Source organism: Tachypleus tridentatus, chromosome 2 (assembly GCF_004210375.1).
Source record: "Tachypleus tridentatus isolate NWPU-2018 chromosome 2, ASM421037v1, whole genome shotgun sequence".
NCBI classification, from domain to species: Eukaryota; Metazoa; Arthropoda; class Merostomata; order Xiphosura; family Limulidae; genus Tachypleus; species Tachypleus tridentatus.
The window spans coordinates 153701860-153715038 of record NC_134826.1 but is presented as its reverse complement, the minus strand read 5'-3'; the positions used below and the strand labels follow the sequence as shown (position 1 = coordinate 153715038).

Below are 13179 nucleotides of genomic sequence, written 5' to 3'. Positions count from 1 at the left end.
CACATTGTGTCAACTGCAATGGTTCCCACCCTTCCTACTTTCGTTCTTGTCCAAAATGGTTGGAGGGAAAAAGAGGTGCAGCATTTGAAAACGGCTTGTAACATTAGTTATCCTTAGGCTCAGAAATTGCTGTTCGGCACTCCATCTCGTACGTATGCTGCTGCACTTCGTTCCACAACTACAGTGGGAGTGCAGACAAATGTCTCTGTACCTCCAAGAGAATCATTTTCAAAACAGATGAAAAGCCTTTTGACCTCCATGGTTAAAAACGTTCATGAATCGGATTCTACACCCATCTCTGTTCCTCTCATACAGTCCAACAAATCTCAAGATCCACATCCTTCGGTTTCAAATACAGGCATTTCTTCTGATACATCGTTTTCTCCAACCCCATGATGCAAAACAATCATTCGTTCGCGTCCTCAGTCACTGGAATCCCCTTCCAACAACAAAGACCTGCCCAATCGACCCAGGACAGGATCCATGGAGGTCAGTAGACCTCCTCCGAATAAGGACAGTAAGGAAGAAAGACGTGGTCGTAAACAGAAGGGTTCTCTAGCCACTTCGCCTACCCGTCACTAAAAATGGCCACCTTGATAAAATGGAACTGTCGAGGTTTACGTTCTAATCTGGATGATATCAAAACACTGATTGCTTTCTACCATCCTGTATGTCTTTCCTTGCAAGAAACATTTCTAAACCCTGCTGATACAGTCACCATTAGGCAGTTTTCTCTGTACAGAAATGACAGGCTGTGTGATGGACCGAGTACATGGAGGGGTGGCACTATTTGTTGATCAGTATGTGCCCACTTTGAGTGTCTTTGTCACTCAACACACCCTTGGATGCCGTAGCCATCCGTATTTCCTTGGGTCATACCATCACTGTTTGTTCTCTCTACCTGTCCCATGGAGAGACATATGATCAATCAGACCATGATGCTCTCATTGAACAGTTGCCGACTCCATTTCTAATCCTGGGGGACTTTAATGGACATCATCCCCTCTGGGGAAGTGCTGTTATTGATAGGAGGGGTCATTCTGTAGAGCGTATGCTCTCTGATCACAATCTTTTTCTTTTCAGTACTGGTTCTTCCACTTGTTTTCATGCACCTAGTCAGTCCTTTACCGCTATTGATCTCTCGGTTTGCTCCCCTTCATTATTTTCCCATTTTTCATAGACGGTTGACAATAATCCACTAGGCAGTGATCATTTTCCTATACTTTTGAGAGAGACTGGCCGTGGTCAGTGCCACCCTACCCGCGTGCCCTGGTGGAAGCTGGATCAGGCAGACTGGTCCACTTTCACTGTTGTTGCAGAACTTTATCCTGCCATCGTGAATCAGCCATTAATAGAAGACTGTGTGGCAGCGGTAACTGATTGTATTATACAAGCAGCTGTTCAATGTATTTCTAAAACCTCAACACGTTTTCCACGATATCCTTGTCCGTTATGGAATCCTGCTTGCCACTTGGCATGGAAAGCTCAAAAACGGGCCTGGGATACTTTTCGTAGATATCCCACACTTTCGAACAGCATCGCTTTCCAGCGGGCCCGTGCTCATGCTAGGTGGGTAAGATGTCAAAGCCAGAAGGAATCTTGGATTAAGTTCACAACTAACATATATTCTACCACCAGTTCCAAGGTCATATGGGACAGGATTTGAAAGGTCAGTGGGCACTACAATCCTGTCCCCCTCTTGATCTTACTTTCTGATGGCCAAGAGGTAGCTGATGTCCGGAGCATTGCCGATACTCTAGGTGAAAGCTTTTGCCAGGTATCTAGCACTTCTGCTTGTTCCTCCACCTTCTTGGCCATCAAGACTCGGACAGAGCATTCACCTCTTTCCTTTTGTACTGACTGTCTTTTTTACTACAATTGTCCCTTTACACTGGTGGAACTGAAAATGGCCCTTCATAGGTCTGGCAGTACATCTGTTGGACCTGATGATGTACCCTATGACATGCTGTGCTATCTCTCTCCTGCTTCTCTTGATATTCTTCTAATTGTTTTTAACCGGATCTGGCAGGAGAATGTTTTTCTTGATGCTTTATGTTTGAATTGCTGTTTTGTTTTTACCTTTGTTTCCTTTTACGAATTTTACTTCATTTACTTTTACCTTTTTATCAGACATTTGGCTAATTATTATTACAATTTTACTACATGTCTTTTAACACTTCTTATTTTACCTTTTGAAAATGGCTGTTATGACAACATAACCCGAACCCGAACCAGGACTGGAAAGGCCAACTTCAGGTGACTGACGGTGGTTCTTGTACTTACCTGTTAGTTTTCCTGTTGGGTTATGCTAGAGAAAGTCCTTTACAACTTCTCTTACTCTGCTTTCTCTCTTAACATTGTAGGCTAGGTGTCAACATTGGTTTTATACTTTTTCTGTTTTACCTTCATTTCCATTTTATCTATTTTACGACATTTAATTTATTTTTACCTTTTTACTGGACGTTTGGTGCAGATAGCCTAGCTGCTTTGTGCCATAAAACACTAAATCAATCAATCAATTAATCATTTAAAGTGCCCTATGGTTATAAGCAGGAAAAAAAATTGATATTGCAACCAATTTAATTTTCTGGTTTTTTATTGTGTAGTACATATTCTAACCAGTTTAGTTTGTCAAGCATGTTATGTACAATGATAGCTTTTCAGGCTTTATTATCATAAAATACATTTATTTATAAGTGTTGGAGCATGAATAATATATTGTTACCATTTATCTCTGACTACAAACAGTAGGTTTTATTCCTTTCCCTAGTTTTGTGACTTACTGCTAATGTTTCATATTGTCTGGAAACAAAATTGAAGAGGTGTAGGGTGATGTGTGAGGCAACATACATCAGTAGTTCAATTGCTTTGTTACACATGTTTGTGATGGTGTTTCTGAACCTTCAAGTGAGGTTAACCTACAAGCATCTCAAGTTTCTTGTCACTTTATGCATATTAACAGTAGATAATGATAAAACAGAAGAATACCATGGAAGTAATATACTTCCCAAATATAAGAAAAACTATTTTGTGTTCAGTTTTATGATACAAAATAATTCATGTTATTAAATGTGCATTTACAGATGTCAGAAGGACAGGCCTTCCAAATGATGAAACATATCCTCTTTCTTCTTGGATTCCGAAGGCAGTATAAGCCGGACATGGTAGCTTTACAGGTGGGAGAAGTGTAGTTAAATTTACTGAATAATTTCTTAGATTTGTTTTACAAGTAAGGTTTTTATTGCCTCTTGAGAGTGCTGCTTTTGAAAAATATTAAATTAATCTTATGAATTAGTCACACAATAAAGTTCAATAATCAATTGTTCACAGTTTTTTCATTTTCATTAGTGTACAAAATGAACATTCTTCATACTCTCCAATTTAATTCTGTGAAATGTATTCATAAAATAGTGAAGATCTTTATTTTACCAGACATTAGTCATTAAGTTTAGGGAATTAGAAGAGGTCTTTAAAATAGTAGCTTTTACAGAAGTTAGTAATTGATAACAAATGAGGGGCAATACACAACATTTTAAAAAGGTAATATTTTCATCATGCTCTTTAAATTTATCTTTATTTGGGTGTAGTGTAATTTAACAGTATTTATTTCTGTTTAGGTCCAGATGTATCAACTCTCTAGATTACTTCATGACCAACATCATGATGTTTACTCCCACTTGGAGAATTATGAAATTGGGCCGACACTCTATGCAGCTCCATGGTTTCTCACTCTTTTTGCTTCTCAATTCCCCTTAGGTTTTGTATCCAGGTTATTTGGTGAGTCCTTTAAAAGAATTTTAAATAAATTTATATTTGTATTAAAAATACAGATAAATCTAGGTTGGTTGGTGAACCACTTAAGGAAGAATCTGAAATAGAGCTGTATGCTGGTATCAAAAGTACAGATGAATTTTGGTTGGTTGTTGAACCACTTAAGGAAGAATTTTAAAGTTGTGTTTATATTAAAAATACAGATAAATATATGGTCAATGATGTTGAGATAAATATGACTTAAAATTAAAATTTCCTTGCAGTATAGTGGCTTAATATAAACTAAAGTATTTTCTAGTGCTTTCATAATTTTTCTTGTAATAAAGCTTTTTTAAATATTTTTTGGTGTTTTTTTTTTGTTACTTTCCATTTTAGTTAAAATTTAAACTGATTATTTAAATATAATAAAAGTTCCTTAAAATATATTACAATTGAATCACTAGGTGGAAAACAAACTTTTGTAATAAATATTAGAAACACAGTAATACCAAAAGCTTCTTGAAAAACAGGTGATTTGGAATAGTTTTAAATATTCATATCAATGTTAAAACATCACAAAGATACTTTGCAATGTTCCATAAAAAAAAAATCAGTTTGGTGAGAAGTTTAAAATGTCAATAAACAATTTAAACAATACAAAATTGTAACAGAATATTCAACAAAGGATGTTTTTTTATATTTCTAAAAGGTCTCAAAACAGTTTTTAATGATATTTGTAAATTTTCATCATGAGATATTTGTTGTCCTTCAGACATTATTTCTACAACATACTGAAAGAGTTTAAAGTGATTTGAAGGTTTTGTCTCAAGCTACCTTTCTATGCACACTTGATGTTTCTATGAGGTGTTAAAGTTGGTTTTAATGTTTATTAAAAGTTTTAGCTACTTTTGTTTGTAGATTGTAATGTTTTTGTAATGAGCTACTTTGCTTTGCAGACTTGATATTTCTACAAGGTATTGAAGCAGTTTTTAAAGTGGCACTTGTGTTGCTTAGTAACCACAGGGAACTTCTATTGCAGTGCTGCAGTTTTGAATCAATAATGGAATTTCTCAAGACTACTTTGCCATCAATGGGAATAATTCAGATGGAAAGAGTTTTTAATCAGGTTTGACTTATTTAAACTACTATTAATGTTGCCCAGTTCTCAGTAAGTGCTATTACATCACCAAAAATATAAATATTTTTCATTTTATATTGTAAACACCCAATTTTTCTCTCTAGTTTACATTGTCTGTCTTGTTTAACAACTATTTGTTGCTTTTTTCTAAAGAAATCTATTACATACTTGTACATATCCACTATAAATACAAGTCATTTATGTTTTAACCTTTTATAATTTGCTTTTAATTGTTATTTATTGTCATATTCTTCAGAAATATTTATAAGAGGTTTTCTCTATACTTTTAGTGTTAATCTTAACATATAGCTTTTTACATTCTTTTAGCTTATTAGACCTGTTTTAAACAGGTAGTGTGTTACAAACTTTATTGACTTTGTTACAATCTGATTTTCATTATATCCTGTTATAACACTTATAGCTGGTAAATTTGTTCAATAGGTATTTAATCTGGACCTTAGTAAACAACTTCAGGCATATGAAGTAGAATATCATGTCTTACAAGAAGAAATGCTTTACAGTCCAGACCGTGCAGACGATGACTTAATTCAGAAACTGGAAACTATAAATCGAAATTTGAAACGGCAGAACATGGAACTGCTAGAGCAACTGCAGGTAAGTCTTGTCTCTGGAAGAAACTTCTGCCTAGCTCCCCGTCTTCTTAAACAGTGATAAAATATATATTTGTGGCAAAGTAGTCACATAAATCTCTTTTCTTCGAACTATCAGTAAGATATCTTCAAGTGTAGATCTTTGGAGCAACATGAGTGTTTCTGGATAATAATAATTTTAATAATTTTACATTTAACTGGATCAGCTTTTAACCCAAAGTTGTAGCAAGAAAGCACTTCTGTCTTTTCTTGAGGAACCACACAAGTATTCTGGAATAGTTACAAATAAGAATTTATGTCTCAGAGTAATTTCACACGATTTGCTGTTACCAAATTGTTACCAAAGTTTTTCCATTTTCTTTTGGAGTAGCTGTACATAATTATTTTTTGGAAGTAACTACATGTAAGTTTTATAAAGAGGGTATGATATGCTATTTTTTTCTTTAAGCAACTATGAAAAGTGTTTTAGTGTTTGATAAAGCTACAGGCAAGTCTTGTTGTTTATAAATGTAGCTACAGAAATTTGTTTAAATGTTGCAGGAGAATGATCTGGAAGAGCTGTAATTAGTTCATTTCATTTGATTGTTTTATGAATGAGATATCAGAATTTTGTTTTATAATTATTCTGAACTTACTTTGTTACTTTTCAGGTAGCACACACCTCTATCCATAACTTGGAGATGTCTGTTAGTTCTCACCAGAACACTGTGAAACGACTGGAAGAGAGGGTAAACTCTCTTCAAGATGAAAGGGATGCTCTTCTACATAGCGTGAATGTAATGCGCAAGAAAATGGAACGTTTAGAAGTATCACGAATAGGATCAGACACAGATGATGACAGTTGGGCTCCTTCTCTTTCTGTTATTCGAGGTATTTGTGGAAAAGAGGAGAGTGTGGACTTTGACCCATTAGAACTTTCTGATCTTCTTAAGATTGGATCTTCTAATGTAACTAATACAAATTCTTCTGATCATGTCATAGTAAAAAGTACTCAACAAGAATTAATGTATGATCATAAGAGAAGGTGTGATATTAACAAACAGATGGTAAGGGACCATACAGAAAGCTGCGATCCAGACAAACAGATGACAGGGGAATGTACAGAGAGTTATGGTACAGAAAAACAGATGATAGGGAACTGTAAAGAAAGCCATGATACAGACAAGCAGATGATGGTGGACTTTACAGAGAGCCATGATACAGACACACAGATGGCAGTGGATCAGAAGCAAATGATAGGGATGCATACAAAGAGTCATGATACAAGCAAACAGAATGTAATTCGATCGAAAGAAAATCATGATAAAAACAAACAAATGGCAGGGTACTGTACAGAAAGTCATGGTAGAGACAAACAGATGGTAGACCATACAAAAAGTCATAATAAAAACAAACAAATGGCAGAAGGTCATAATAGAGACAAACAGATGGTAGACCATACAGAAAGTTATGATAGAAACAAACACAATACAACTGGATGTAAAGAAAGCCATGACAGAAACAAAGAATATGAGTGTAGAAAGAGTCATGGCACAGGAGAAGATAAGAAAAGCAAGAGTCATACTATAGAATCTAGATGATTTGTTATACCAATAAACAAAGTAAGCAGTAGTACAGACATGAAAACAAAGTTTCCTATTGAATGAGAAACTACAGTCATTGTCTGAGGAAATATTATTGCAACAATTTATATGATGTAAATAATTGAAACTTAAACTGATGTTTGTTAGTTGTGAAGTTCTTTACCAAAATGTTCAACACTTCCATGCATCGCTCAACCAAGAACACTAAGAAAGTATCCTATTCTTTTACATTTCCTCTGACTCACTATTTCAAGTGCCCTTTAAAATATAGGATTTAGTACAAGACTGTCAGAAGTATTTCATGTCACTAACCATTTCAAAACACATTTTATTACAAAATGCCTAAACTACCTTCATCCCATTTCACTAACCATTTTAAAACGTGTGTTTTAGTACGAACTGCCTGAACTACCATTGCTCTGTTTCACTAACCAATTTAAAATTTGTGTTCTAGTTCAACCTGCCTGAACTACCTTTGCCCTGTTTCACTAACCAATTTAAAATGTGTGTTTTATTACAAACTGCCTGAACTACCTACATCCCATTTTAAAATGTGTTTTAGTACAAACTGCCTGAACTACCTTTGCTCTTTTCACTAACCAATTTAAAATGTGTTTTAGTACGAACTGTCTGAACTACCTTTGCCCTGTTTCACTAACCAATTTAGAATGTGTGTTTTAGTACGAACTGCCTGAACTATCTTTGCCCTTTTCACTAACCAATTTAATACGTGTGTTTTAGTACGAACTGTCTGAACTACCTTTGCCCTGTTTCACTAACCAATTTAGAATGTGTGTTTTAGTACGAACTGCCTGAACTATCTTTGCCCTTTTCACTAACCAATTTAATATGTGTGTTTTAGTATGAACTGTCTGAACTACCTTCATCCCATTTCACAAACCATTTTAAAACATGTGTTTTAGTACAAACTGCCTGAACTACCTTTGCCCTGTTTCACTAACCAATTTAAAATGTGTGTTTTAGTACAAACTGCCTGAACTACCTTTGCCATTTAGACTAACCATTTTAAAACGTGTTTTAGTACGAACTATTTGAACTACCTTCATCCAGTTTCACTAACCATTTTACTACACCTATGTTCTTTCACATAATTTTTTTTTGCAAGTGTGCTATAGTACTGTCTTATTCAACTACCCTTGTTCTGTGTCTCTTACTATTTAAAAATGTATTTTTGGTGCTAACTGTTTCACCTATGTTTCCTTTTTTCAATATAATTCCTCTTTATAATATATATTCTGATAATATTTTATTCAGCAGCCCTTGGCTTTTTTGATGTTCTTGAAATATCTGTTTGATTTTGAGTTCTAGGTTTTAATTTTGGAAGTAATGTTAGAGAGAGAGAATAAGATGATGACCAGCTTGTTAACATTAGCTAAATTTAGTTGAAAACTAAAGTTATGCTGTAGTTAGTCAGAAATATTGAAGATATCAAACGTAATGTTAATAAAATATGTATATGTCTAGTCATTGCAATTATAGAACTAAGATTTATGATATAAATCATGGATACTTTAGTAATCTGAAACAGATAGTGAATTGAGGTTTGAAAGCTGTTATTTTTCACAATTTTTCAACTCTCAAAAACTCTAGATCAGAACATTTTATATATATTTTAGCGAAACCACAGTATATGGAATAATATATGGGTAGGAGAGCATTGTTATCTTAATGAAATTACAGTGTATGGTACAACAAGAACATGGGTTTCTTAGTGAAACTACAGTATATGAAATAATATATACTTCGAACAACATCTTTATCTTAATGAAACTACACTGTATTGAGTAATATAAGAATGTGGGTAACTTAGTGAATACAATGTAAGTGATAACATAATGTGGGTATCTAAGTGAAAGTACAGTATATCAAATAATATAAGAACATGGGTATCTTAATGAAACTACAGTGTATGGAATAATATATACTTAGGAGAACACTTATCTTAATAAAACTACATTTTATGTAATAACATAAGAACGTGGGTATCTTAGTGAAACTGCAGTGTATGGAATAACATAAGAACGTGGGTATCTTAGTGAAACTGCAGTGTATGGAATAACATAAGAACGTGGGTATCTTAGTGAAACTGCAGTGTATGGAATAACATAAGAACGTGGGTATCTTAGTGAAACTGCAGTGTATGGAATAACATAAGAACGTGGGTATCTTAGTGAAACTGCAGTGTATGGAATAACATAAGAACGTGGGTATCTTAGTGAAACTGCAGTGTATGGAATAACATAAGAACGTGGGTATCTTAGTGAAACTGCAGTGTATGGAATAACATAAGAACGTGGGTATCTTAGTGAAACTGCAGTGTATGGAATAACATAAGAACGTGGGTATCTTAGTGAAACTACAGTGTATGGAATAACATAAGAACGTGGGTATCTTAGTGAAACTACAGTGTATGGAATAGCATAAGAACGTGGGTATCTTAGTGAAACTGCAGTGTATGGAATAACATAAGAACGTGGGTATCTTAGTGAAACTGCAGTGTATGGAATAACATAAGAACGTGGGTATCTTAGTGAAACTGCAGTGTATGGAATAACATAAGAACGTGGGTATCTTAGTGAAACTGCAGTGTATGGAATAACATAAGAACGTGGGTATCTTGGTGAAACTGCAGTGTATGGAATAACATAAGAACGTGGGTATCTTGGTGAAACTGCAGTGTATGGAATAACATAAGAACGTGGGTATCTTAGTGAAACTGCAGTGTATGGAGTAACATAAGAACGTGGGTATCTTAGTGAATCTACAGTGTATGGAATAATATATACTTAGGAGAACATTGTTATCTTAATGAAACTACAGTGTATGGAATAATATATACTTAGGAGAACATTGTTATCTTAATGAAACTACAGTGTATGGAATAATATATACTTAGGAGAACATTGTTATCTTAGTGAAACTGCAATGTATTGAGTAGCATAAGAACATGTGTATCTTAGTGAAACTACATTCTGTGGAATAATATATACTTAAAAGAACATGAATATCTTTTGACCATTTGATAAAACAGCATTTTAATGAGTTTAATTACTTGATGCCATATTAGTTATAGCAAAGTAGAATATTTTCACTTCAAGGCATTTCATTATGTTGAAATTGTGTATCACGTGTTTTAATAATAAAACAGTATTTTCACTTGATGTTGTTAAATTCCTGTACACACCACTTGCTGTGATATTCAGTCTTGTACCTTTTACGTGTTTCAGCATCTCTTTGCATCATTGTCAGGAGTGCAGTATTTTGATTAATTTAAGATTTATATATACCCAGCAAAATCTCATGATGAAATTTACTTACCAATTTGGAGATTTCATGCCATCTGTTAGTGAAGTTTCCCACTGGACATTCGGCTTTACATAATGCTTTAATATTACATTTATTACACTTCATTATTTCATTATATTTACAAATATTATAATTGGTATTTGTAGGTTATGCCAAAGTAACTTTTTTTTTTTCCTCATTGATTCATATGTTGTGTATTGTTATTTCTTTTGTAGTTGTCTATTTTCTGTTCTAAGTTTCTTCTAGTTTGTCCTGCTGTATTTTCACGTTCGTCTGCTATTTTGTATGTATCTCTAGATATCTCGGGAGCAGAAGCGAAATCAAGATATAATAATTAACTGATCGAAGCTATCCTTTCAGTTAATATTAGGTAGCACCAAAAGTTGAGGTAAACTGAAAGCTATGACAAAGTAAATCGTCCTGTTACTAATTTATTAGTTCTACACATTTTCAACTATTTATATCCTAAAAAGGACGATACAATACATTAATTAAACCTTATTTTTTACTACTTTTCCTTTATGCTCTATATTCACAAAATACTTCATTTACACGTGTTTTACAAAGGTGAATAGTGTTTGCACATATATTAAAGAAAACTATTTTTCAGTATGTCATCAATCAAACGTTTTGTTTAAGTATTACAGTTAAAGTTACGATTTAACTTTGCTATCACTTAAGAAATACTTCATTTTCACATACATGGTACTTTATGCTTATATCTTACACGAGTTTTATAAAGGCGGACACTGTATTCTCAAGATGGCTGGTATGGGTATTAAAACTTTAATTAAAATAAAGTACAGAGCAACGTTTCAACCTTCTTAAGTCAAGATAAACCTAATAATTCAGATTAATCTAATAGGAATTGATAAACATAACTCCAAACCTCTTTGGGTACGTAAATCTTGTGAACTTGCAAACTGTTCATAGCTTTTTTCAGACAATTTTCTGTAGGACACTTAATGTTTCTCTTTAACAAGTAAAACATTTAAATGTTATTTTAACCAATGTCATCCTACAACTAAATATAATAAATGAACTACTTATTATTTAACTTTACCTTTTTTTAAATACCAGATTGTCTTAGACACAAATCGCACGCATACAGTCTAGACACACACTTTTAAGAATTACAACTGTCACTATGTGGTCACATACATATAAACGGTGATTCTATCATACACAGAAACACGGTGTAAATACAGTCTGTATTTGTACTTCGAAGAATCTAAGACAGGATGGTCACAGTCCGGCGTGTTTGATATTCACGGCCGCTGACCAGCTTTGTTATATACAGGGCAGGAAATCCAATTCAGAAAAGAGTGTTAGATAAGACAAATAATACTTTCATTTACATGTAAAACATTTATTAAAATAAAAGTGAATTATGTTAAACTGTCGCTACCTGCGTGTTTGCATTATATTTAATATTAAAAACAATCTATAACTATCATATTCACCATACTTAAAGTTTTTTACATGTCAGTTAAGTTTAAAAATCAATACATATGCCCGACAAGCGATCAGACGGTGCCAAGCGGCTTATAATAATTTTCTAAATCACCACCATGAGGCGGGGAGAAGAGTAAACCACTTATGAGCGCCTCCGGTTATATCTGATCATGAGCAGTAGCTTTAGGTCAGAAAATTTAAAACCGAAACTTCTGCTACGCGCGCTTTCTCTCATTATTTCAACACGTTATCAATGGCTATAGAGAAAACTTTTATTGAAATAACAAATTATAACATTATGTTTATGTATTTACATTATACTTAATATTGCAAACAAACATTAAAACTTTACGTAATCATGTTTTCTACGTAAACTTGTTAAATAGCGTTTTTTTATGTTACGTAAACTTAAAGTGTGTAATCGAAGTTCTTTACGTGACGTTACAAAATACTGGTCGTATATTCTCAGTATTTGTCGTGACATTTCAATACGCTTACACTGTTCCATACTTGTATTCAGTTCTGTGCCTGACAGAAGTTCAGTCAAGCTAGAATAATTTTCAAAATGAAAGATCAGTTTTAATTTATGATATTTACATTAACATGTGAAATGTACGAAATTTTATTATACATTTGAACGAATTATGTATCCGTATGGTGACAGCGTTGATAAAATGAGTTACAAACTCAGACATATTCTAATTTTCAATATCTGTCTACAACAACGAGTCTAAAGTTCATTCAAATCTGAGTAATATTTCAAATATAAATACCCTTTCACCGGTAGTAATGAGATTGATGAAGTTTTATTATATGGAAGAATTACGTGCATCATTACATGTATTTCTTTGCATATAGATCTGATTTATGTATTTCTTTGAGATAGAAATGTTTTCAGATATATTCATTATAATAAACAATAGTTCTCTGTTTTATTAATTATATCTTATATTTTAATTTATTGTAAAGAAAAAATGTTCTGCTAACAACAAATAAATTGTAAACAAAGATCAAAACCAACAGTGAAGAACCAGTAAAAAATAAAAAGGACAGTTAAGTTCCTCTACAATTATTCAATGTGAAGAATCATCTTATGCTTATCTCAACTGGAAATATTCGTTACATCATTACGATAATAATTTAAATATTCATATTCGACACTTCAATGTCTTTGGAAAAGGAAAACTATATCCAGTTAAGGTAAGTATCACAGGAAAACTATATCCAGTTAAGGTAAGTATCACAGGAAAACTATATCCAGTTAAGCTAAGTATCAAAGGAAAACTATATCCAGTTAAGGAAAGTATCACAGGAA

The 13179-nt window shown here is 33.3% G+C and overlaps 1 protein-coding gene across 2 annotated transcripts in view; it reads left to right on the top strand.

Moving 5' to 3' along the window:
* plx (PTB_TBC1D1_like and TBC domain-containing protein plx) overlaps nucleotides 1-10262 on the top strand; it is a 62820-nt gene extending 52558 nt beyond the window's left edge. Inside the window, exons 18-22 of one of the 2 annotated variants that reach the window (XM_076491682.1) lie at nucleotides 3084-3176; nucleotides 3618-3777; nucleotides 4707-4876; nucleotides 5330-5503; nucleotides 6150-10262. In XM_076491682.1, the coding sequence (XP_076347797.1) occupies nucleotides 3084-3176; nucleotides 3618-3777; nucleotides 4707-4876; nucleotides 5330-5503; nucleotides 6150-7079 (1527 nt within the window). In that variant the 3' untranslated portion in view covers nucleotides 7080-10262. Of the gene's footprint in view, nucleotides 1-3083; nucleotides 3177-3617; nucleotides 3778-4706; nucleotides 4877-5329; nucleotides 5504-6149 lie in introns of those variants that run through there. The other variant, XR_013025617.1, reaches the window with a different exon arrangement.
* Nucleotides 10263-13179: the final 2917 nt, after the last annotated feature.